At 35.7% G+C, this 27,761-nt stretch overlaps 1 protein-coding gene across 1 annotated transcript in view; it reads left to right on the forward strand.

Annotated features, from left to right (window-relative positions):
* The window catches only part of CACNA2D1 (calcium voltage-gated channel auxiliary subunit alpha2delta 1), a 375,598-nt gene that overhangs the window by 284,562 nt on the left and 63,275 nt on the right, over positions 1 to 27,761 (forward strand). The window contains exons 10-11 of the mRNA XM_009285553.1: positions 3,280 to 3,438; positions 4,335 to 4,454. Coding sequence (XP_009283828.1) covers positions 3,280 to 3,438; positions 4,335 to 4,454 — 279 coding nt within the window. The remainder of the gene's footprint in view (positions 1 to 3,279; positions 3,439 to 4,334; positions 4,455 to 27,761) is intronic.

The raw sequence follows: 27,761 nt of genomic DNA on the forward strand, positions 1-27,761 counted from the left end.
AGACAAGCTGAAATAATTCTACAGCACAATGTTTTCTCTCCCACATGGTTAACGTACCTAATAATCATCGGGTAATTTATTGGTTACTCCTGTAAGAAACTCCTGTAAGAAACACCATTGAGTGTGTCAGTGTTCTGCATCAAAGTGAATTGACTACAGTTGTGTGATTATTTTGTGGTTTTTCTTAAGCAGCAAAACATGCTGCTTAAGCACAGTGAATAAAAATCACCACGTGATATTGAGGGGAAATGGAAAAATAAATGACCATAACTTGTTTGAGGCAGGGGAAAGAACTTTTATAAAAGATAACAGCTTTAAAATCACACAATGGATAGATATGTTAGGGTTCAGTTGGGAGTCTCACATTTTAATCATAGTGGAGGGTTGGTCCTACCAAAATTATTCTTTTCTGGGAAATACGGCACACATTAAAGGAATATTCAAGCTGAAAATTTGGTTATATGTAGTCCAATTCCATGTGTTCATTTATTTTAAAGGTGAAGTTTGCATTGTGATACTGGGAGAACTGGAAAATATTTTTAATCTTCATTATCTCATCCTGTTTTCATACTTTTGTTACTGTAAATATGTTAGATACATGATACTGTATTTATAGTTGTGGTATTATGAAAATTAAAGCCCTGATAAAGAGAATATTACAAAAATAAATAAGTAACCTTTGTCATATTATTACATACGACTGACTCTTTTGCAGAATGCCTGGTCAAATACAACACTGCATTTTTCAAAGTTAAAATGCTTATTCACGCTTTTGCATGTTTTTAGAAACAGTTGACTCCTTATGACACATTGGGAGCTGCATATTGATAGAAAAGGGGACAGAAAACTTTACATAAAGTCATTTGAGAATAACTTGCTCCCACAGATTTTAATCACCTGGGAAACAGAGCTATAAAACTGGGACAGAACAATAACTGTCCTTATTAATTAGAAAGACATATGAAGATTCTTATATGTTATTCTCATAGTGTATACCCTTGCCTAGCAAGAATCCATACAATTTTTTAGCAAATACGGTTCTCAGGAAAACTGCAGCTATGCCATAAACCAGTATCAGTATCTCACCAAAAGACAATATTAACTCATGAGGAATAAGCAAAAATAAGCTCCCTGGAAAAATAAATATAATATGAAGATGACAAGCTATGAGATTAATTGTGAACTACTTAATGCTCAAAATCAAAATAGTGGGTTTTCTTCATACATGCAGGAGTGGCTTGTGGTACCATAATGATATTAGAAGATGAGGCGGACAAATTCATGCTTTAAAGTCTTTAGTTCATGCAGCACTTTGACACATCCTTTTTGCGAGAATAAGAAATTACATGTGGAACCATAAGTTACAATCCAGCATAGCAAATGCTCTCAATAATAGTGCTTGGATTTGCTCACTTACAGCCAGAAATCCTGCAGTTGCAGCTCTGTGGCTATTTTCAAGAAGGGTCTGGAACCAATTAGGCTAAGCCTTCTGCTGAGGATGATGCCTTTCTCTGTCAGTCATCTCTGCCATAAGCTGTACTGCTGTTATACATTTGCTCCTACTAAGTCAATAGCAGAAGTCTCATTGATTAAAGTGGATGTTCGATAAAAATTACTGGTAGTTCATATTTTGTTTGGTCCTAAGGGCAGGGAGCATGCATCTGTACGCATCTGATTCCGGGACATGGAAAGGTCTGTGTACCTCCTAAGCATCCTAATAACTTGGAATTGAATTATTACGCATTATTAAAAATGCTTTGATATTATCAATCCCTTCATCCTTTTAAGTTCTGTTCGTTGTAAGTGTCTTACAATTACAATGTAGGTTGATGTTTGCTGCTGATAGCAGTTCTCGCTCTGTACTTTGTGCCTGGTACTTAGTGATTTATTTTAGACATGTAAGTAGTCTGAGAAGTTATTGAAATCTGTGACCTTATTTACCTTATCTTCTATACAGTACTATTGAACTAATTAGCAGTATTGAGACTTAAGCCAACAGGGCCTAATTTTTAAGCTATTTTAAGGCTTTGCACCAGGTTGACAGCACAAAATTACATTTACATTTACATTTACTTTCACTGAAGACCCTTAATCAGGAAGAGACATAATAATCTGTTTTCAGCTGAAACATAAATTAGGAGGTCTGGGGTTTAGTGCCTTTACTGAGATGGAGTTTTACAGAGTTTTTTGGACATCTTATTTGCCAGTGAGAAAAAAAGCTCACACAAGAACTCTGGATAGATAAAACAGTTTAAAAATTGGCCAAGACAATAGTTTTATTAATATTAGTCAAGAGTATCTTAAATAAAATTCAGTGTTGTAGTTAAAAAGAGATTTTCATTCAAATGGAGTTCAACACAGATTATGTGCAGTAATATGCACTTTCATTCAAGACTACAGTTAGACTCACACATACTACAGCATTTTTTAAGAGAAGTCTCACCTTTGACTTTATATAGATAGATACAGAGGTAGCTAAAAAGTGAGACGTATTTCTGTATCCCTCTCTCTCTACCAGGACATATATATATTTTATACAGAGACAAATTTTAAAGAGATCATAACCTGATTTCTACTTGTGCAGACAACATTTTGCACATAAAGCATTTTCTATGTATGTTTTTAAATGATGTCAGAATCTTGTATAAATGAATTTTTCAGGGAGTAGTCTTTACGGATATGTGGGTAAGAGAGCACAAATATGTGTGTTCTCAATACACAATATTGTATTATTATTAACAATATTCTCCTATTTATAGCTATACTCTCATGTGCTTCCTTTGCCTGAAGAGTGTATTTTGTTTTCTGTAAGACATATGTACTAATTGATTATAACCTGCAAGTGTCATTGTAAAACAGTAGGTTTAGAGACAGCGTAGTACGTGCAATATGGAAGTCACCTGATAATTCAACCAATATTTTTCAGTGATTAAAAAAAGTAAGATAAACATTTTCCCATTTTTTTTTATTTCCCTAACTCTGCATTTCTCAGTTTGATTTCATTGTATGAGCTTTAAAAATATTTGTGAGAATTTTCCCAATACAGTAGAGGGTTTTGATTGCAACAAAGAGTAAAGCGCCAAATACCTTTTTTTATATATATATTTATTGCCCAATTTTGAAATCTCCAGACACTGCTGGACATTCTCAATGTTGTGGAAATGGCAATCCAGGTGTGACATGCTTTATCTCATGGATCAAGAAAACATTAGCTTTTACTACTACAGTACCTAGAAAAGACAATTAACTGTCTTTAATACTATTCTGTTTATTTTACAGTTTAACAATAATGCTCAGAACGTCAGTTGCTTTAATCACCTTGTCCAAGCTAATGTGAGGAACAAGAAGAAGCTGAAAGAAGCTGTCTATAAAATCTCTGCTAAAGGAATTACAGATTACAAGAAAGGCTTTAGCTATGCTTTTGAACAGCTGCTAAATGTAAGTATGAAAGTCATCTCTCTGCTTTAAAGTGAAGAAGGAGAACTTGAACGTTCAGATGGCCACTGCATGCTCTTCCATCATGTAACTGAGTGATAACCAGTACAATACCTTATTTAGCAAGTAAACTTATCCCAACAATACATTTTTTTCTTTGCAGATCTCCCAGCAGGTTGCTAAGATTTGGGAATAAATTTGGTTTTCAATGTGCTGTACTGTTTTTACCTCATTCATTCAGCTAGTTTTTCATTTAACGTGTGATTCTCAGTTGGCACATAGCTGTGGTAGTGGTTGATTTCCAGGTAATTTTAAAATTGAAGGCTACAGATATTACAAAGTTGTTTGTTTATTATTTCAGTTTTACCACAGTATCTCCTAGCAAAGTTTAGTTAACCTGCAATTTTATATTTATTACATGTAATAAATAGTTGATCATGGCTTGAGCAGGACAGAGGGGAGCAAATTACTTAGTTAACAGAGGAATGTTAGGCACCCGAGAGTATTCTAATTCCTTTTTCCTCATGCATAAAATCGTTTCCTCAAAAATTAAATGCATTGTCTCCATGTTTTAATTACATTGTACTTTCTAGTTTGCACCCAAGCACTAGCTTTCTAAGTAGTAATGTTTCCCATTTACCACAAATGTTGGGGGTTTATTAGTCATTTTTTTAAAACAGTTTGTGTAGTTGTTTAAAAAAAAAATATTTTATATTTCACCTTCATAAAGACTGCATATTGTATCATCACCTTAATGTAAATAAAGCTATACCAATTTACAGAAGTTAAGGAACTAGCTTAATAAATACAAAGTGTTTTTGTTTTGTTTTGTTTTGTTTTAATATATCAGTTATGTCTCTCAGTGTACGAATGTTTAATTTTTTCCCCTAATCTGCCAGATTCTGGACTTCAGGGCGCTTCCCTGCCGTTGCATATGCAGCTTAGGGCTAGAGCTGGTTGAAAAATTCCTAACCTTGTTAAATTTTGATGGAGGAAAAGAAAATACAATGTTTTCACGGGTATTTTCTCAGCAGATCACTATTTAGATGAGCAGAGGGGTTTGGTGGGGAAATGATTGTGTGCCCTCTGCTGATGGTTATATAAAACTGCAAACAGGATTTTAAAAGCTGACGGACTTTTTCAGACCAGGCAGAACAGCATTTCCCCTTTTTCTTCATTCATCTCATTCAAAGGGAACCGGCAAGACACAAGAAATTTTGCCAAACACAGCTTGTTCCTCATAACATTTATATTTGATTAACGTTATGTATTACATTTGGTGCAGCGCCAGATACGTGCTTTGTGTGCAGGCAGTATTAAGAAGACCTGAACACAGGGGAAGCCTGAAAGGGGACTTGTTTGTAGGAGTAAAAATTTGCTTAAAAAAATAATTGGAGATCAGTCTTATAGTGGGACTGTCTCTCTCATAACTGGAGACAGAGGTCTGATTAGCCTCACATAATCTCTGCAAGCCTCTAAATTATGGCTGGACATTGTGGATGTGTATATCAAGGGAAATTAAGAGATTGCAGTTATAGGTTATGGAAATACAGTCATCCTCTCCAGATATCGGCAAATCCATTTGGCAGGAAGAGTCAAGGGCTGGTGATGGAGTTAGCGCGAGACTCTGGTGACAAGACAATATAATAGGATGATATAATACAGGCTTAAACAAATAATAAAAAAATATGCTTAGGGATAGCTTCCCGTTGTATATTTATGATTTCAAACAGTCAAATTGCTTTAAGGTCCATGGAAATTGAATAGTTTTTAACAGCTTAATAATTTTGTGGGTTGTATTTCTGGATGACAGTTATTTCTAACGATTTTCTTGAATACCAAAATAATATTTTACTTGTGCCATGAAAAACTTATTGTCTGATATGTTGCTAGATGGAAATAGACACTTCAGGTTTTTTCAACATACTAATTCAAGTGAGTATCGATAATCTGGATTCCATAATTTTTATGCAGTATTTTTCCATTATTTATTGTTATATTAGCTTTCTATTTCTTTGAAAATAATAATACTTCAGCTCCAGGAATTCAGGAGGGTTTTTTCCCCATACCATAACAACTATGATTTGTCATAAAAATTATCTTGAAATAATCTCTTCTTGATTCAAGAAGTTGATTTTTGCCTTGGTTTACCTTTTCCTTCTTCACTGGCATGAAACTCATAATGAAAAATGCATTCCTAAAGTGTCATGTCATGAGGTATAATCCTGACCTGCCATTTAATGAGCTAATTTTAAGGATGTAAAACTTGTATAAAACAAAAGCAATTTTAGGCACAGCATAAAATGGATCATGTCTTGCTTGCTTTTTTGAAGGAAGAAAAAGAAAAGCCTTTATCAAGGGCAAGAGAGAGCTAAAAATGAATATGTAGACTCAGCTCCAACTTGTATTCTGTGGTTTAAGCTAAGAAACTGTTTTTTGTCCCAGGGAAGCTGCTGTATAGGCAACACATTCCTCTTCAGCTGTGGTCTGTGATGGGAGGGCAGAGCCATCCATTGGGCTGGTGAGGCAAACTGTTCAGAGAAACGATGAAATTACTTCATCAGCTTTACAAAATCACTTATATTCACTCCCTGAGCCAGCATCTCTCCATCTTTGTGCAAATGCGGGGGGGAAGACGTGTTGTAAAGGCAATTCTGCCTTCCTTTTGATCACTTGTCAGAAACTGATCTGTAAAGTTCATTCATCAGGATGCAGTTTTTATGGTGGGAAAATGTCATATGATTTGAGCTTATTCATGTTCAGATTTCCAATATTGTTTGGAGGCTACTAAGACCTTGGAATTTTTTTCCATGACATGACTTCAGTGTCTAAACAGTGTAGTGTAAGTAAATGCCCTTCTGTAAGTACTAGGAGATAAAGAGAAAACACTGCATTTTTCTGATACTGTATTAGCATAAGCTAAGAAAGCTGCTAGAAAAATCCTGGTTTAGTCAGTTAAAACAAAGGCTAGCTCAAGTTCACATTGCCCATAATAGCACTCATTTTAAAATCGGTAGGAAAGTTTTATAATATGGTCCCCTTCCTTGTCATCTCTTTGGTTTCCCTGTGATTTTATTTTGGCCCATATATTAAATCACTGTAAATGTAGGTGAGTTTCTTTATTTATGAAGTATCCAACTCTACTTTTATTACTTTTTTAATATCGAAAAGATTGCAGCCCAAAGCAGTATGTTGTAGGTTATATTTCACAAGCAAAAAATGGTCATAAATTATTTAATTCCAAATGAAACACAGTGTGCTGATGAGATTGGAGAGAATGTATTGATTTCAAGTGGTTTTTATGTGTTGTTACATGTAGGAAAATCTTTGGACTTGTTTTTTTTCAAATGATTAAATAAGTAGTTACTCACTGAATATTGAACTATGAATACAAATCATCTCTGAGGAATAATTATTCATCTGTTAATATAGTGATTGCAAACAAAGTTTTTGTATTTTAGTTTTCTGGGAGCATTGTAGAACCATAGACTTGCAATTTTGAGGATTATTGGCTGATGTTGAGGGCTGGCTTTGGTGTTTCGGTCTCTTTATTACAGAAGAACAAGGAATCAGATCAGAGAGTAGGATGAAAAGTAATGAAAGGGAGTGGGATCATCTCACCTGACCAGCCAGGTGAAAGTTAGTCACTATCTAGTCACAAAGACTAAAGCAAGGGAGAGCTAGGTACTTTGTAAGGATGACCCTCCTATTTCTTTTCCTGACTGTATAGTAAATTCATACAGCAAAATTCAGGCTTGTGGAAGGGGAAGTTGAATTTATTTTACTGAATCTCTAAGGGTTTTACTCTGTCACATCCAACTACTCAGAAGTAGCAAAATGTGTCTGACTAGGACCATTTGTATGCAACACAGAGGACAAGGAACACTGGCTGTAAAATTCATGAACAATTTGCTTAGACTAGATTCTTAACTTTTAGGGGATAAGGAAAGAAGACGAATGCCAAAGGAGGAGCCTTTGGCTCCTTTCATAAGGAGGCAAAATTCCTATTAATCTCTCTTGTTCCGACTGTGGAACAATGTTTTTATTCCTTTGCACAACACACTGTGTTTTTCTCAGTGGCTTTACTAGTTACTTTGACTGCTGAATTAGGAGTCAGAGGGGCTTCATCTCAATTCTCTCTATTCCAGGCTTGCCCTCCAGAAATAATGGAACATGCTCAGCGCTTCACCTCTGAGTTACAATGTAGTTAGAAAAGTAGGTGATGGAGAGATCTAGGCAGCCATATCTTTGCTAAAATATATTATGTAAACCTGATTCTAAAATACTTTTCTAGGTTAGCTATTCATTTCACTGTATTTAAAAAAAAAAAAAAGTAATAAAAAACCCCAGGAAAGAATCAAAGAAGTGGAAGATGGAGTTTATTTTAAGGAAATGTGACAAAAATAGCAAATGCAAAAATATTTCTAAGTTTATAAGGTAGAGTTTTATAGATGTACCTATAGGATGCCTAAATTATCAGAGTTTTCATTTAAGTGGTCAATGAGCTTGATAGTTTCTGTGAGTAGGAGTCAAGCAGAAAAAAAAAGAATATTCAGTAATTCATTAGAGGGTCATTGTTCCCAAATTTCCACAAGGACAGTAAGGATAAGAAAAAAAGTAAGGATGAGAAAAGAGAAGAGTAAAAATGTTTAGAGGCCCTCACTGTACAAGTCTCATGCAGAACATCTGTGGAGGATTGCTGTGGGGTTGTTGTGATGGGTACAAGCTAAAGAGCTTTCCTTGTGTTGATGGAGGTGAGAGGAACTACCAGATCCCCATTCCTCTGTGTTGGGTCAGATCTGAAATGAGTCATATTTCAGTCTCATGGAACAGAAAAATGGTTTTGTTTTGGTTTCCTCCTTTCCTTTCCTTTCCTTTCCTTTCCTTTCCTTTTCCTTTTCCTTTCCTTTTCCTTTCCTTTTCCTTTCCTTTTCCTTTCCTTTTCCTTTCCTTTTCCTTTCCTTTTCCTTTCCTTTTCCTTTCCTTTTCCTTTCCTTTTCCTTTCCTTTTCCTTTCCTTTTCCTTTCCTATTCCATTCTATTCCATTCCATTTTTTGGAATGCGTATGAAAGAAACACTTTAGAACAGCAGGAAGACAAACTTCTGAATATACTGCATTTATATGAGAACAGATCAACTCAAAAAGCAAAGATGGAAAATGTGTCAGTAAAAAGAAATTACCTTCTTTCAAAACCAGTCATAGCTTAGCTTATTTTCAACTTATGAAAGATAATTTCTTTCAAATTATTGTAGGGGGGAAATTATTTTGGGGCTCATACAGATTGCACTGAATCAGTGCAAGTCTCTCAAATGACTTCAGCCCCCTCTGAATTGGGTTTTGTCTTGTCGCTGCCGGCCACAGGGCACACGCCACGCTGCGAAGACGGCAGGTCCTTGGCTCGGAGGACGAAGTGCTGCTTGTTTCACTCCTCTAAGGACAAAAAAGTAAGTGATATATGGAAGATTTTACTACATAAAATACAACAGCACAAAGAGGAACATTTAAATATGGAAGTGAAAGCATTTTTGGTATCTGTATAAAGTACTTTTTAAAAACGTATTAGTATTGAACCTTAGGGCACTTAAAGCTTTCTCAATCTATAACATTTCTTTGAAGAAGCCATAAAATACATTTAATATTTTACACCTTGTGAATCATTGGTGTCAAGCAGTACAGAAGTATAACATAAGCCATAAAGAATGAAACTTTTTATTGATATTTTTCTTGTATTAGTGTAATCCTTGCATTATCAAGCAGAAACATAGGTAGTTAAAGGATATGAGATATATCTCTATATCCTCACTGTGAATATTTTCTATGTGTTTTTATTGTTCATCAGGCAAAGGCAAAACCAGATCTCAAGTTTAGAATCTGAATCTGAATAGATTTGGGCTGGAACAAACCCACATTTTTTTTCGAGTGAGGCTAATTATACCTTTGAATGTCTTAGCTAGGAGTGGGATGGCTTTCTGTTGATGAAATCTGATCTGTGGTTCAACCAGAATTATGGGCTTGACACAAGAATAACTGGATGAGTGGTGTTGTTCAGATTAGATTGGATTATTAGCTGTGCTGGTTTGGGGTTTAAGTTTTGAATCTAATCAAACTTCTGGTCTGGCTTTTGCATACTCAAAGATGTAAAAATGCATGAGAGAGTGTGTGCGTGTGTCTGTGTGAGTGAAATAAAACAGCTTTGTAAATTTTCTCCTACTACATTTCAGTGCAAATCATTAAATTTAGAAGATTAATCACTTTCTAAATAAAAGTTAAATATGAGCTGGATTCACACTACAACTAAGAATTTACCTTTTTTAGTGCTTGGGGATGTGCCTATACCTGTTTCTTTTTTTTTTTTTTTGGGGGGGGGGTGTTTTGTTTTGTTTTGTTTTCAAAAAAAGCAGCTAGAAGTTAGATCACAATTCACCAAGACACTTTAACAGTTGCCATGGATGCTTATGTATAAAGCAGTGGAAGTATTTCATTAGAAATCCTCATACATTTGAATTAATCCCTTCAAAAGGAGAACTAGAAATGCAAGACAATTTCCATCTCAACCAGTGATTCACTCAGTGACCTTGGATAAGCATTTTGTGTCTGCTTTATAATAGTGTTTCACATAGAATGATATGGTGGCGTTTAGTTAATCTTCATGTCTGAGCTGAAATTGCTTTTTAAACTGACAATTAGAAGGAAGAACTGAAATCATAGCAACTTGTTGTGTGGCATACATGGCTGTATTCTGAAAATATACTCAGAGATTCCTCTTCAAATTTGGACTTGGTAGCTTTTATCGTGTTACAACAAAAGCCATCAGCTAAAGGAAATACGTGCATAAGGGGGAAGATGTATGATTAATTTCGTATTTAACTTGCCGTGTTAGGAGGAAAGTATAGTAAAATATCCAGTCCAAACAACAAAACAGATTTGTAGTGCTGAGATTTGTGGTCTTACTCACATCATGCCTGACAATCGATTATTCTGTGAAGTACAATAAATGAAATGTAGGATTTACTAATTTAAAATGGTTATTTTACTGCATCCTTTAATACTGTAAATTTGCACTGCCAAGGGTTGGGTTGGTTTTATATGTACTGTTATATATAGTACAATACCTCTCACTTTCTTGTTCCCTCTAGTGAATGAAGGTTTGGGGGTTTTATTGTATACAACAAATGTATAATGGTGATAATGGTCACTGTATGGATTTCTGATTATTTATGTATATTTTCTTATATAATTAAATGCAGTGCAGATGCAATGCAAGGCAAATTTCCTACACTTAATTAAGTTGTATGTATCTACAAGTTCAAATTTTAGTAAGCACTTACATTTTGTTACTTGTCCAATAAAGTACTGGGTTGCTAGATGCCGTCCCTTCTGGTTTTCTCCAAGGTGACATTGGAAATACAAGAAATACTAAGAAAGTATTTGCAGGTATAATTTGAAGAACCATTTGCTTTCTCCTTATAGTTTTCAATCAGTAACAATCCTTGTGATGTTGAAGGGAAATTTATGGTTGAAAAACTTCTAATGGGATTGAACCAGTAAATTCATTTTTAGGAATAATAATGAACACCCCCCCGACAATATTTCATAACATTCTAATATTTTTTAAAGTAAGACTAATACAAAATATGCTTGTGGTCATGCTCTCCTTAGTGAGACTACACTTGATTCCAGAATGATGATGTGAGCTCTCTTGTTCCCTTTCTGTGTAGTTTAATGTTAATCTTAATCCAGTAGATCATAACATAACTGACAGACACATTCTAACATGAAAAATACACATATACTTTTAATTTTGTAAAGTCAGTCACATAGTGTTGCCTTCTTAGACTGCACAGAAGCACTTAGGCTGCTTTGATGTATTAAATGATGAGATATTTATTAAAGATAAGTGGATCTAGATTCTGTTGTCTTTATTGCACTTAATTTATAATTTATTTCACAAATAGCCCAAGAAATGTAAGCCCAATTTTATAATTATCGTTTGTAGAGAGACTATTCAATGTAAGGTGTTAAAGTTTTCCATGTTTTACCATAGTAGCACTTCATAGTATAAATATGTATCAGCTGATGTCTTTTCTTGCCTGCTCTGCATTTGTTTGAACATTTTTGTTTGTGTTTTGCATACAGTATATAAAAGATGAATCTTTATTGTCTTATATCACAGCCAGTCACTTCCCATCTTAGGTACACTGTGTTGTAAACTTACTTTTTTTTTTCCTCATACAAACAGAAGACCATTCATTCAAATCTATTAATCCTTGTTTTCATCTTCTTGAAGTAAAATTGCTTCAGCTCTAAAAGTATTTTCTTCTTCATGTCAGTTACTTCGTAACTCCTTGGCATGAAAGAAGCTTCAATAAGTTTTGGCCCATCAGATGACATGACAGTACACTTGTCTGCAGTGCCCTTAGTGCAACCTTCAAGTTACAAAGTGAAAGAATACAATAAACAATTGGAAACTACTAAAAGAGCAGCCTAGAATCTAGAGGCTGGAAAATTGTCCTGTTAAATTAGGGGGTTTAATCTGAAATAGCATACAAATATATTTAAAATAATTTTCTGTCTTTCCAAATCATTTACAGTATGAATATGAGGGTTATTATAAAACTTATGTAACACAATTTTGAGGAGGAACATTCCTAGTCTTCATCTGTTTGAAGTGGAAAATCACAGTTGTGTTTCACCTTTGCATGCCTTTTTCCCTTTATAAAGCCAGATTTTATTGTCACAGATTGCAACTACTTGCTGTGCCTGATATTTAAAGACTGGCATGTTTACCTTTGTGGTGACATTTGGGGCAGTCACATTAAAAGTGTGAAATACAACACACGTGCTAAATTTCAGGAATGGGGGTGGTAAATTTTCATTTTATTTGCACTCATACTACAGATGGCTTCACTGAAGATAGCAATATAAATTTAATTGAAATGTAAGCCCAGTAGGTGTTCCCCATCCTGAGAATTTTGAATTCAGGTTGGAAATAGAAAACTAACTACAGCTCTTCGGGGCAGATTGTGCACCCTGAAATCTGTGTTTTGAAGGATTGCTCAACTTATGTGAGTAGGAAAAGACCTTAAACATACCTCATGCACTTTCAGTTGTTTGAAGTTTCCTGGCGTGATAGAAGTTTGTGTGGGTCAGATCAATCCATCTGACCCACCCGGGTAGGAGGATCTGACCCCTCGTGTAGGAGGAGAACCATAAGGTGGGTCTCATGTCCCATTCCCACAGAATTATCTGTCATGATTAATACAACCTTGTTTTGTGTAGATTTTTCTGACAATATCATTTGATAGGAAATGGTATACAGAGAAGTTTTCCAACAGTTTCGTTAAAAAAAATCTGTATGTGGTGGGCACAGAACTGCTACAGTGATAGAGGTCCTATGGGAGAAGGCTCCAGCTTGCTGTAACTCCACTGGGAAGTTTACGACTGGTAGTGACTTCTTCCAAATGGGACACACTCAACATGTCAATAGAATGATAAAATGAAATATCTATGAGAAAGCACTTGCAAAACTTTCTTCTAAAAGAAAAATACCTCCTACTGTCATTACCAAAGGAGGGAACCATTTTCTTTATTGGTTTGAATCTACATTGCGCAACTGCAAGTCAGTAAAACTAAAAAGAAAACTCTGTTAATCTAGGCAATGGTGTATGACTCATTCTAGACAAGGCTGAAAGTGTTAGTCCTGACTACAAGTGACCATTGAAAAAGCCCATGACATTTCCATTTCGGGTAGCCATGAGATTCTCATCAGGTGTCAGACTGAATGAATGTTAGCTTTCTAGAGTTACTCATAGAGCTGAAAATAGAACTTTGAATAGAGCTTAACAGCTGTCAAAGTGTACCCCAACAGTTCTTGCATTTCTGAGTGGGTGATAGACTTGTGACACGGGATATAACATAAAGTAATGAAATTAAGGGTTGAAGGAAGCAAAATGCTGGTTTATATCTGAATGGCATGTAGCATAGTTTAAGAGATAAAATTTAAGCCAGTTTTTAAACTTTCTGGATTGTAGATTGTTCTCTGGCTTTCTTTACATTAGCTTTCTGTGATCTTTAGACAACCAGACGCTAAGATATTTCTCGTTCCTCCTGATAGTCCCCCTGTGCTGTGAACTTTCTTGGAGTGATGGTACAGGAAATCCCATATAGAGGAAATCTCCAGCTAGCTGGTTAAACTGGCTCCCCGGCTCCTTCTCTAATCACTTCTGTCTTAAGAGTGTGTCATCTTCCAGCTGTTAATTTTAATTTATTGTATGTACTGTGATATGCACAACTGGTAAAGCTAAAATATTCTGGGTGAAACTTGGGTCAGTACTTACAAATTCCACAATCCATTTCTTTTTCTTTCAAAGTAAAAGTGGAAACTATGTTATTAGAGTGCTTGCTGAAGAAATATCTTATTCTTAAGGCAAATTATCTCTTTTTTACCTCTTTGTTACCTCCACTTACTAATGAAGAGCTTGCAACGTCTATGCTCTCCCAGCTTCTGGGTTCCTAACATAGATTAATGCCACCACATTAATGAATTTAAATATTCCATATCAGCAGTCTTCCACCTGTGACACTCATTATCCAAATATGCTTCAATAATGGTCAAGTTGCACAATACTAAGCTATTTAAGGTCATAAGTGTGTAAATCCATGCAATAACATTTTTTTTCTCCATTTTTTTTTCAGTAGCATGTTAGGCACATGTTTTTCCCCATAAACCTAAATTTTGAACCACAGTTACCTGATGGTGTGTGAAGCCCTCTTCCCCCACCAGGAATCAGAGTATAGTGATTTTTAGGATACTCTTTTTCAAAAATGTCTATATATTGTCCTTTTAGCAATCTTCCCCTAAGCTGACGTATGACTGCAATGTGTCTATACCCTGACAATGCTGTTGGATTACAGCAGTCTGTCACAGCCTTTCCCACATTGTCTTTCATTGCCCCCTTTACCTTTAGACTATATAACATCATCTCTAAGGTTTTTCTTAAAGGCTTTAATAAGGAAGTCATATCCATTATATTTCTTGTCCCTTTTTCACCTACTTTTCCCTTCAACTGACACACCCCCAGTGCTGTTCTATGTACGTACAGAGGTTTGCTGGGCAAGATTGCTGCAGACTTAGGAGGTGCAGCAGAAAGTGCAGCAGAGCAGAGGAGGGTTTATTTTAAGAAGAAGATCAGCATGCAGAAGAGTCTTTACATGCATGTGTCCACAGACACAGTCATGTGTTGATACGGAGTTTTTCTTTAGGTTGCTGTTTCATTATGAGTCCATCTGGGTTACCACATGACATTTTTATCTACTGTGTGAGATAAAAATCCACTTGGTGGTGTTGAGAACTGCAGAAGTCTAATGAAAGTTTTAATATAGCTTTGTTGAAAAGTAAGATTATCTGTCATATTAGAATCATGCATATCTGTTACATAAAACCCAAGTGGCAGCTTGTTTCCTTCAGATTTGGCATGGAGGGGGCTATTTGATACTTCTATTTTTGTTGATCTTCAATTCCAAATCCTACATTAATAGTGATTGATTCAGGGTATCACATAGAGGTTGATGCTACATATGGCATAAAATGATTAATCAAGGCAACAAGGATAGGATACCACTTAATATAGAAAGTACGTTATGTTTGTTTGGGGATGAAAGCAAGAGAATCAGACTGCATTTTACTTATTTATACAAACAAAATGCTACATATGGCATAAATGGTTGAGGTTAGACATCAGAAGGTTGGTCCCGTCTCAGTCTCCCCATGTATTAACTGTGTATTCATTCTTATGAATTTGGGATTGCAGTGAAATGCCATGGGAGTTGATTGTATTCTTCTGTAATTCAAGAATTGGAGGAATAGGACTTTCTGCAATGAGCAATTTAATACCTAGGCCATGCCTGCTGATGTTTATGTAACCTATTCTTTAAAGTATCCAGTTCCACATCTTCCTTAGGTATTTACATTTTTCTGTTTCAACATCTACCTGTTTAGAAAGCTTTCCCTGAAATTCCTTAAGGCAAAATAAGCTTAGAGATTTTTTTTTTTTTTCATTTTACGTTCATTACAGAGAACAATTAATTCTCATCATAATCTCCTCTAACATTTTAGGAAACCATTTTTATGTTGTCACCCTCATCCAACTTTTCTTTTCAACTTTTGTCTTTTCAGCTGAACAAACTAATTCCTTTCAAATTCTCCTAAGTTATATCTTAAATCCTTTTCATCTTTTATTCTCTGTGTATAATAGCATGTTATCTCTACCTTTCTTAAAACATGCTCTTCAACAGTTAGAGAAACTTAAGTGGTATCAAGAAAACAGAGTATTTTCTGTGGCTTTTTTTTTTCATGTAGCACTTAGGTAAATACATCATAGTATATAACTTACCTTTTTGCAACTGCATTATATTATTGAACCATATTTGGTTTTTTTCCCTTTTCTCTGAAACTTTTTTTCCTAACTGCTGCTTTTTACAGGTATCCTTCAATTTCAGTTTCTGTGTTTGATTTTCTAAGTATTTTAAATCTTACATTGTATTAGGCAGTTTCTTCTTGTATGTTTAATGTATTCCTCTTCATGAATTGCCAGCTTTCTTGTAATCCTTTATTCTTTAGATTATCTTCCCATGATACTCAACAAGCTAGTTCTCCGAGTTTGTTGAAGTCTGTCTCTTTGAAATGTTATCCTTGTTTTACTGCTGTCATACTTTCCTTTCTTTAAAATAAAAATCACTTATTGATCTTTCACTCAAATGATCTTCTTTCTTCTAGATTTATAGTTAATTCCTCCTTAAAATTCAGAAATAAATCTAACTGGTCTTGGCATCTTCTAGAATAAGAAATTTTCCTAACCCGCTACAAGATATTCAGGAATTTTGTCTCCCATCATATTGTTTTATCTGCATGAACCTATATAATTAAAGTTATAAATAATTTTTATATGCTTCCAGTGTTTATTGAAGAAGTGCCATAAGTAAATCTCAAAGAACTGACTGTAATGAGTGCAGCTGTAGACAGAGAAGGTATAAATTGTTCTGCTATAAGTGCCACATAAAAGAGACTCACAAATCCCATTCATTTAAAAACATAAGTGGAGAAAAAGTACAAGTTAAGAATTTATTTCTGCAGATAGAGAAGCAAAACTGGATACAAGAAAAAAAATCAATATCTTTATGAAGATTAAGAGATGTTTTTCTATAAACTTACCTATTATATAGTCACGATTCTGACATTTGTATATTCACTGAGTGTAGAGTTTTCCAAAGGTTAACTTTACAACATTGGTATAAAGGTGCAGCTTTCTGGGAAGAAACTGCAGGATTTGTCCACTTAATAGAATAAGTAATGTAACTAACCTAGTACAACTGAATATATTTTTAAAAAGAATCAACTATTATTAAGTGACTCTAAAACTTGATAGAAATCTTCGTTTCTAAACGCTGCTTAGGCCAACTGGTAGATGGATGTTGAGCATTAGCTGAGCATTAGTCCGTTAGTAGATGGAATTATTTCAGATGGGATGGGACATCTTTGAATGAAAAGATCTGCTGACACACTGGTGGAAAAAACAGAAATATGTAGGAGTCTTTATACTGGGGCTCAAAGGAAGAAGTTACAGAATGAGAATCTCTGTAGTAGGCAAAAGAATAAGGGAACAGCTGAAACAAACAGATGGTAGCACAAGATACGTGCATGCAGCAGCCTAAACAGATGACAGGTTAAGAAGGAAATGAAAATTTCGAGAAACAAAGTTACAGTCCATTCAGATAACAAGTCATATGTGTTTATATATTGAAGAAGCATAACAGAGGAAAGGGATATGAAATGGGAAATGAGAAAGCGTAAGTGTAGGTGTACTGTAAACTTCACTTAAGCAACTAGAAACCCTGTGCAACTTAAATGTAAAGTATTAGAGATTGCTGCAGACATTGTAAGGAAGGGTTGCTTTTTAGGAGAGAACATCAGTACCTGAGATGAGGAAGCACTGTTTGAGAAATCTTATCAAGAGTAAGAATTATTATATGTAATTAAGAAGGCCTTTTTGTACAGAATTTTGCAAAAAATATTTCAGTTTTGACAAAAAGCAAGAAAAAAATTAATCTTTCAAGAAAGGGATGAATATTCTGGTGAGAAACAAACAGAAAACACCCCAATCTATACTTAGAAAGTGACTTGCTTTCAAAATCCCAATTAGTCCCAAAGAAAAGGCTAAAACCTGCTCTGTCATATCTCCAGGAAATCATAGTCACATTCTTTAATCTTTTGCACTATACAGGATAGAAATAAATATACAGAATTTAATGTGATGTACAGAATTGAATGTCTTTAATAGAAGAATGAGACACTGACTTTGCAATCTTGTCCTTGTGTGGTTATGGAAAACGATATTCAAGTATGAGCTTTCAATTATTTTCTCTTGAGGTTTTCACAAACATTTTTATAGGTCTTATTCCTAAAAAACAGAGGAAAAAAACACCAAATTTTAAAAAAATCTGGTTTTTTTTCAGAACAGAGTCATCCCCCATATACAGTCTTTGAATTCTGAGCCTATTATGTGTTTCCATTCTTCTGTTTCTATATTTATTTTCTATTTGAAGACAGTAATTGTAGTCAAAGTCACAATCATGTTAGCCTTGTATCAAATTCAAAATGATGTATTCAGTGTTTGCTGAGGCTTAGGTGGGAATTCTGTGCTTCATAGTCTCATTACTAGTCTAGTCACATTTAATCCATAATGACCAAAGAACCTGGAGTCCAAGCTGCAAATATATTTTTTTAATAATTCTGACTTTATTTAAATGGATCTTTTTAACAAGAAAGAATTTGGTTTATTTACAAATGATTTTATGAAGCCACCTCTTTGCAGGTGATGAATTGTATAATGCAGACTGTCCATATTATATTCTCGGTTCTACATGTAGACAGGAAAAACAACAATAACCTCAATGCTTTCTGTTGCAAACTTAGACTGTAGATGCTATTTTATTTGAAAACAAAGACAAAACCAAAACCCTGAGAGGTAATATTTTGTCTATAATAAATTCCTCTGTAAGAAGCATATTTATAAATAAGGCTGAAGACCTTTTTTTCTTTTTTCAATAAAAAGGCAGACTTTGTGAGAGATGATTAAAATTCACTTATCTCACATCACAGACTGAAAGACGGCTTATATGTTGTCACCTAAAGTGTGATTTAGCTACAATACATTGTCTCTGCTCTTCTCTTTCAGCCATTGTGAATGCAAAATTTACATCTAGATTTACTAAGAACACTCTGTTACAAACTGTTAAACACACCAGGTCTATAGACAACCCCCAAGGTTGTTTTATCTGTGGATTGCATGTAGCATCAGTTTTATTTATTTTTTTTTTCTGAAAATTTAGTTTATTTAGCTGATTACAAAAGAAATGAAAATGCGTATCATTCAGTATGGGAGTGAACTGTGTCATGATTAATTTTGTTATTATTAAACCATCCATAGGATAGATGGTATCTGTAAATCTGTACATATGCAATGTTTCTCATAGATAATCCTGAGATTTCAGGTGCAGTTTGGCAAGAAGTACAATGCATGAGCATGCACAGTGCTTGCATTAATTGCTAACTGTGAAGGACATTCTCTATTACACGATTGCGCTTAAGACTCGGTCTTTCAGCCATGCTAGGACATTTGCCAGTTGCTGACAGCAGGCATTATCAGTGCCTCCTTGTGTCAGTAATGGAATGTCTTACCTGCAAGCAGAGACAAGGTCAGGTTGCCCTGAGCACAGTCCTATATGGCAGTGCTGAGTTCCCATTGTTATTCAGTAGTTTGGGTTTTTTTCCCCCTAAAAAAGGAAAAGGAACCAAATGAAGTATTTTCATTCCTCAGTCTCCCTCTTCTAAGGTGTTCTGAAGATACCATTCTGTTCCCAGGTCAATCTCCAAGAAACAGCATGTGAACATGGAAGCAAGTCCCTTCACCTGTTTAGTTAGCATACACTTTTTCAAGCTCACTAAATCGTTTTCATTTGGAATTTTCATGTTCCTGTGAAGATCAGGCCATTGTAAAATTAGATATGAACTTTGTATAACTGATAATTCCAGAGAGGAAGATTTCCTGTAAATGGGTTCTGCTGGAAATGAGAATTTCCGATGGCCCTTCCCTTTCCCCCCCGTCCTTTTCCCTCTTCTAATACAACTGTTCGGCACTTGCAACCGCTTAGTTTCAGTCAGTGTTTTCCATGCTGTACAAGAACTGGAGTAATGGGAGTAAAAAATGGAGGGAGTAACTATACAAAGGGGATAGTTCATATACTTTTTTCAAAGACTATTTGCATGGAAAAGAAAAAAAAAAAAGCAGAGTACCTGATTAAAATGAATGTTTGAAATATTCAATGGAATAGTAAATATTCCTTTAAATCCTTAGTTGACATTTGTAATATTTCTTCCCTGGGGCTTATAAGGCAAAAAAAAAAAAAAAAAAAGAAAAAGGAAAAAAGAAGGCTTAGTGTCACAACATGAACAGCAAATATCTCTCTAATTAATCTGGTCCTTTCCAGCTGCTCAGCTGCCTCCAAATGTTGTTTTGACTATCAAAGAAACACGTAAAATGCTTTTAATCCAGAGTACAGAGGGAATTACTTTGTCAGCTCCTTTGTCTGGTTCCTGATATGGGCCACCAAATTTACAAGGAACTCTCAGAAAAAAAATGACTTTTTCTTCGGGGAATGCTAAATGCTGAGTGTCAGGGAGAAGTAGCTTAGGGAAAAGGAGGAATTTAATTGTTTTTCATGTCAACAAAGAAACTTTGTTATTAATATAACCAAGGAAGGAAACAGATCAACTGAGTAAATAGAACCCAGGTAGTCAAAGTAAAACATTCAACAGCTGAACTGTTAAAAAGATGATAGTGTAATTTCTTCATCTGGAGACTAAGAGACAGGATGAGTGGCTAGAAAATCACCTGATCCAAACTGAGTGGTTTACCTTTATTTCTGAGGTGATGTGGGGTGGTCTGGTGAGGATGGCACTTTTGGTGGAAATCACAGGAGAAAGCAACCATTGCATTGGCATCCGTTGAGCCAGAGCTACAGCCACAAATCTGCATCACAGAAGACTACTTGAGGATTATTTTGGGGTTTTCTAGATAAAATCCATCTCTGCCTTTCAGCAGGATGCGTTAAGCATACAGCAACTGCATTCGTTACACTCTATCGGAGACATCATATTAATCTAAATGTCTTAAGGCACCATTTATATTAGTAAATTACATGGCACCAAAACATGGGCTTGGACACTGTCTTTCAGTCATGTATTGGTTTTAACTGTTAGTTAAACCTGGGAGATTTTCAGCCTCTGCCAACTGGTGCGCTCCCAGAAAAGGTGCTGAGACTGCTCCCAGGGCAGCAAGGAAAGGGGAAGAGGGAAGGAGCAATGGTTTAGCTCCTATGCATGTATGTGGGCTCTGTTGCCACAGTTGCTCTTAAGGCTGGAGAGTGGACCAAGGCCTAATTTTTGGTAGGGTTGACACAGCCAAATTGATTCTTAAACTTAAATTCAAGCACATCATTGTGAAGTCCTACTGGTGTTTTTTAAAGCACAGCTTTTCTCTTTCTTACTGCTGTTCTTGAGACTGAAGTTGTAAAAAGCTAATAAAACAGTGCTGATTTATACCTATACCTGGAAAATGTTTAGATTAAAAACTTCACCTTATTTGTGGAGACAGTGTAGTACAGAGGACATAGGCTCCTTGTTGTTATGTAATATTCCTACATTAAGTTACTGGGAACATACAGAATTGAATAATTCCCCTTGTACTTCTGTGATACTTCTGGCTCATCAAAGATTAAGTCTAAACTAGGTAAAGATTTAAAGGATCACATTATCAGTGGTTCATCAATCTAATTATATTCAGTTTAGCAGACGTAGATTAGTAGGTATCAGCATGTTTTTTATACCTTCATACTTTTAGCCGTACGGCAGAAGAGGAAGGGGCACGACGTGCTGGCCCTTTAGTGAGTAAGGAATGAGTTGCTGTAGTTCCACAAGGTGGCACTAAGAAGATGTAGAACAGTGTAACCGAATGAGTACTTTTTTAGTTCTGTGAGTGTTAATTCTGAATTTTTTCAAAATGTTAATCGTAACGGTGTTTTCAACCTCTGCACCAAAAGATATTCCCATTTTTATGCAGATATGTTTTCTTTGTGAGGAAACAAAGCAAGCTGGATGAAACCGCTTTTTTCTTTTTTGAAACAATTTGCAGTTCTCAAAACACATTTCAGACATTTGTGGCATTCACTTTAAAGACATCTTCAGTGAATATGCAGCTTTCATTGTATGCATATGTTGTGAAGACTTCAGGTATAATCCTAAATTGTTAGTTCCTTTTGTAGAGTAATTGCATATAACTGCACCACACATCAGTGTCCTTGGATCTATTTTCTCAATATGTCAAGACTGTTAAATGGTTTTGGGCCCATATTATCAGTATAGAAACATATCCAAAGCAAGTGAGATTCTCCAATAATCTTCTAATATGTAACAAACTTATTTTTTATTTTAAGATAGAAGAAGGATTAACATTAGATTGTAATGTGAGCTAATTTTTAGACTGTCATTATTTCTTTATTAGACTATAATTACACAGACTATAATTAGACTATAAATTCATAAGTTAGCATTGCAGCTTGAAGTTTGAGGTTGAACTGTAGTGAATGAAAGATATCAATGATAGAGAAGACTGCAAATATACATGGAAAGTCTGGGAGTAATAATTCACTGTGGATAAATGTCTAGAAATGTAGTTCCAAGGACCTGCTCTATTAGTCTTTAAACACATGCCTCAATTAAAGCATTTTTCCATTGATGTCAAGGGGATTACTTGCATGGTTAAATGCCTTGCTGAATTGAAGCATAAAGGGTCAATTATGGAAAGACTTGAGTAGGGGTTTTATCAAATGCATTCAGACTTTCTTCATGTCTATAAATTTGAAGATGTCCAGCCTGTAATTATCTTTGCATCTAAATATTTGAGAGCTAAATTCGTATTATTTCCCATGTGGGTTTTTCTCCCCAGTTTCCCCAAGTCTACACATATTTTCAGAGAGTACCCAAAGTAAGAGGCAAATCCTAAAGTAGTCATAAGTATCAAAAGTACAACTTGATACATTTCTGTCGGTGTATCATGCCATTCTTGGTATTTCCTAACTTGACATAAAACTGTGAATTCTGCATTTTGAGTTCTAGACCTTTAAAACTTCACAACCTTGGCACCTGACTAGGTTTCATACCCTGCTGCTTAGGTCATCTCTGTGTTTTGCACAATTGCTGTTGAGGGCAAAATGTGTAGGCAGTCTGAGAGACACATACAAAAGCCTAAATCTCCAACTTCTGAACTTTTTTGAGCCTGGTATTCAGAGCAGTGGAAGTTATGAATTTGCTCAAACTGAGAACCATGAACTCAGACCTCTTTTGTATGAAGATTGAACTCTCATTTAAAAGGTTAGAGGCACCACTGTAACAGTCATCTTGAAAAGAGTGAGCCTTGCTCAGTCCATCACAAGAAAACCAGCTTTACTCTTATGTGTGAATCACACAGCTGCATCCATACTAATAAACGATCCGAGGCCAGAGTGCAGGCTGGAGAAATGTCCACAATTATCCATACTGTTTAATTGTTAACAGACCCAACAGTATGGTTCTTGGCCTGTGGCAATCAACTCTTCTGAACAATGTCTGGGTTCAGTTCAGGGGGTAGCATGAGCCAGGGCCTGTTCCCACAAGACTTTATAATGAGATCACCCAGTATGGGGGGTGGGACAGGGAGGGAGGAAAGCAATATTATTTAGCCGTAGAGATGTGAGGTATGCTGGGCTACTTGCTCTCACGGCCTGAGAAAGAAAATGGGTTCCGTCCCATTTTATTTACTACATAAACATAGCCTAAGGGACCCTGAAATTTCCCCCTAGCACACCATTGTGAGTCTTACCCCTGCTGTTAAACACGGAACTTCTATTTCTCTTCTCCCTGTGCTTCCTAGGAAAATAAAGCCACTTTACTTTTATAGATATAATCCAAATGGTTCAGGACTGCATCCCTGGAGGTCCTGAATTGAGCAGTTCAGCATGACAGGTTACGGACCAGAATTTAGGTGAAACTCCGTATTTGGTGCTTCCTATTGGCTAATCCTAGGTGGTTTCCGAATTAGTATATAGGATTTTCAGATTGTCCTCTGAAGTTCTGTTCTTGGTTCAAATTGGTCATAAATGCCTTCTGGTCTCAGTTAGTTCATAGCAAAATCCAAAATCATCTTCAGATTTCCACCCACAGGTATAAAGACGGTAAGGAAAAAAATGCATTCACAGTTTTAACTGTGGCAGCTTGAAAACCACATAACATTTCCCTGACCTACGGCAGAACAGTACCAAAATGATTAAGTGGTTTAAAGGCTATACTTCCAAGTGATTTAGAAGATGGAGTGCATAATGGAATTTAGAAAAGCAATTTTATGATTTTATTCAGAAAAATAGGCTTTGTGTATTTTTCTCTTATTTCAGAAGTGTACCTATTAAATATAAACTGCAAACAATTTTTCATCATGTCTGATAATCTATAAACACATTAGTGGGAAAAATAACTTCCTGGATCATGCTGGAATTAGTGAATTATTCCTCTATATCACAGCTTCTCTTGGTCTATAGTAAAAGAGATTATCTGTGAATCTTTACCTGCAAAGGCCAGATTAAAATATTCTGAAATCATATTGTCATCATGAAAACTGAAGTTGCATGATTTGATGAGATCAATTTTTATCTCCGTAAGTTTGTTTATCTAGTTGTAGAGAAAGATGCACTCTTGCTGTTTTTACATGATAGACATAAAATTATGGGATTCATCTTGCCTACATCTAGTTGAGTAAATTAATCGTGTAGCTCTCTTGATATCTGATGAAGAGCCATATATCTCCAAAGGTCATTTAATGTCCTCCTAAACAGAGAAATGAAGAGATGCACATAAATGGTTATTGAGAGCTCTCTCATTGCAACAGCACAGAATTCAAGGCAAATAATTTATCTGTTAAAAAATATGCATGTTCAACTGCTCTGAACTGCTTGCAGAGTGGTTGCAATTTCTCAAACTCTCATAGGCCTACACATACTGCCTATGAATATACGCGGTGGTCTAAACAGCAAGGGTGATTTTGTGCTTAGTTACCACTTTGAATTAACTTCACTCAAGCTGTTAATTTTCTGTAATACTCATAACATGATACACCCAAAGGAAGAGTCTAATTTAATCTTGCTTTAATTTATTCCAATAGCAAAATGAAGAAATAAGATAGGTAAAAAGCAACTGAGATCTGTAGGGAAAACAGCCTTCTCATGGGTAGCTCCTCATTTCTGTCTTCATCACAACTCTCTTGAGTGCCATTATCCCCTAATATCTGTAGCAGTCAGAATCCTTCTATTCACCTTGGGTTTTATGAGCTTTTTTTGCTAGAGAGAAATACAAAATAAAAAGCAAATTAATTGTATAATTAACAATTGTATTTTCTTCAATACAGTACTTCTTCCTCTATTTTCTATAGCTTTCTTTTCTGTCTACCACTTTCTCTGATTAGGAGTTGGATTTTTGCTTGTTTTCCTTTGACATCCTTCACAGGATCCTAGGATAAGTCAGGTTGCAAGAGATCTCCGGAGGTCTATAGTCCAATGTCAGGAATAAGATCAAGACACGGTGCTCAGGGCTTTATCTAGTCTGGTCTTTAAAACCTCAAAGGAGGCAGGCTTTAAAACCTCTCTGGGCAGCCTGGGCCACTCACTGTCTGACTGTCCTTACATTAATTCTACACTTGTTTTGTTTGTTAATAAGTAAATTGCTCTACTATATACTGTAAATGAATAATACAAAGAATAAAAGATTTTGTGTTTTCTCCCCAAGATTAGTTTCAGAGTGAGAAAAGTACAGAGAATTAGCTACCCATTCCCAGCACATGATATATTCCTGACAGAATTAACACAGCTCTGGATGTGAACTCTCAGTGGTAGGAATTAGGACTTTTATATTTCAGAACAATTTCAAGACTGTATCTAACTGGGCTGGCAGAGCAGGCTGGTGCCCATCTCTAGTTCTTCTCCATTCAAAGGGTACGAGTTTTCTAGGAGTACTTTACTTTGAATAGTCCTATTGAAAATAAGAAAGTGTGACAGCTCTTATTTATTTTTCTGATTGTTCCATTGTTTAGGAGTACTACTTTGAATAGTCCTATTGAAAATAAGAAAGTGTGACAGCTCTTATTTATTTTTCTGATTGTTCCATTGTTTTTTATTGATTTGAAAGTTATGTTTCTTTATGAAGAGAATAAATGGATCTCCCTTGGAGGCAAGGTTGCACTTTCCCTGGGAAATGGTTTGGAGGACAGAAGTGTCCATCCGCTGGTGTGGATGGTGGAGAGCAAGAGTCATAGTAAAAGGACCTGGGATCCTGTAGTTTACGCAGAACCTAAGAGGCTGCAGAGAAGCACAGAGAAGAAATAACCAGGCCTTGGTAGTGATGGAAAACAACTTTTTGGGATCAAAGAGTACTTGGGAGTTTGCTTCAACTCAGAAATCCACTTAGTTGGTTGAAACCAAACTTAAAAGGAAGGGCAGGCAAAGGGAGAGATGCTCATATCCATTGTGTCTAATCTAGTTGTTCCAAGTGTTCTCAGTCATAATTCCTTATTAAAACTAATTAAATCTGTTTTTTTTACTTTAAAAGCCTTTTGTCTTCTTTAGAGAGATGTCTATAAGGAAAAGGTATAGACAGATGCATCTCGGTCCTTTGGCTGACTCTGGGTCCTATCACAGAAAATGTTAGCACAGAGCATGTTTTTTTGCTAAAATTGGCTTGTTTAATTTGACTTGCTGACTCATTTTTCCAGCTGGTCTGTCATTCTACTCAATTCCAGATGAGGCAATAGGAAAAAGAAAACTCTTTTGAATGTTCCACCCTCTTGCCAAACCAAGTAACAATTAAAAACTCCAATTTTCATTGCAGTTCTTTATCTCTGTTAATTATCTAAGGAACAGTAAATCAGATCTATTGTCCTCTGCTTGTTGTCAATAATTTAAATTCTAAATTCTTTATAGATTAGTTGCAGATTTAACAAGCTGCTTCTTTTCCCTAAATTACATACCATTTCACAACTTGAATCCAATGCAGTGTTTCATTTTTACGTTTGAGATCAAATGCTAGACAGTCCAGTCTAATTGACTCATGTGTTTTATACACACACAAGCAAACCCACATGACTCTGTCTTAACTTAATTAGTTAGTTTTAATCCAAAAGAGACATCAGGTCACTCAACTATCTAACTAGTGACCTTCAGTGGGGTTTTTCTTATTGCACCATAATTTTTGAGAAGAATGTAATCTGAATCAAGTGTTTAGTAGACACTAAACCAGGAGCAGTGGTGAGTCCAAAAAAAAGAACAGGAGTATACTAGGCGGGGACCTTGTGAGCTGGGAGATACCAATAGAAAATAGCATTGTGATATTCAGCTTGGAAAAAATAGATGGTAATTAAATAGAAACAGAAAGATCCATTAGAAGAGTTATAACTGACATTTTGTAAAAGAGGTCAAGAACAAATGGGGGGATGGCAAACTAGCTTGAATTTACAATGTGATACAGTATTAAAAAAATAAATGAGATGTAGACATATCAGGTGAAGTCATGTTCGCACTATCAATACTGATATTTTCAAGGTAATAGAAGGCATTTTTCATCTGTCTCTACCCATATGAACTATGAGAACAAAATTTTACCATCACACATGTACAGTCATTCCCATACGTGTCTTGGTAACTAGAACTATAATTGGCTTGACTTATTAGTGAGGAATGACCCTGTATGGGATAGTCTTATTAGTTTTATTGAAAAACTTCAAATTTTGTCTGTATTTAAAAAATACAAGCACCTGAATCAGCATTGAGTGCAGCAGAGTAGTTGTTTTAATTCTGCTTTTAACTGCAGAAACAAAGGGTTTGTACGGATAAAGCAAATCAAAACATATTATTAATTAAAAAGGGACCTGGACAAGCTTGAGAAAGTGGGCCTGTGTGAACCTCATGAGGTTTAACAAGGCCAAGTGCAAGGTCCTGCACCTGGGTCGGGACAACCCCATGTATCAATATAGGCTGGGGGATGAAGGGATTGAGAGCAGCCCTGTCGAGAAGGACTTGCAGGTACTGGTGGATGAAAAGCTGGACATGAGCCAGCAATGTGCGCTCACAGCCCAGAAGGCCAACCGTATCCTGGGCTGCATGAAAAGGAGCGTGGCCAGCAGGTCGAGGGAGG

This window comes from Aptenodytes forsteri, unplaced genomic scaffold, assembly GCF_000699145.1.
Source record: "Aptenodytes forsteri isolate BGI_AS27 unplaced genomic scaffold, ASM69914v1 Scaffold87, whole genome shotgun sequence".
NCBI lineage: Eukaryota > Metazoa > Chordata > Aves > Sphenisciformes > Spheniscidae > Aptenodytes > Aptenodytes forsteri.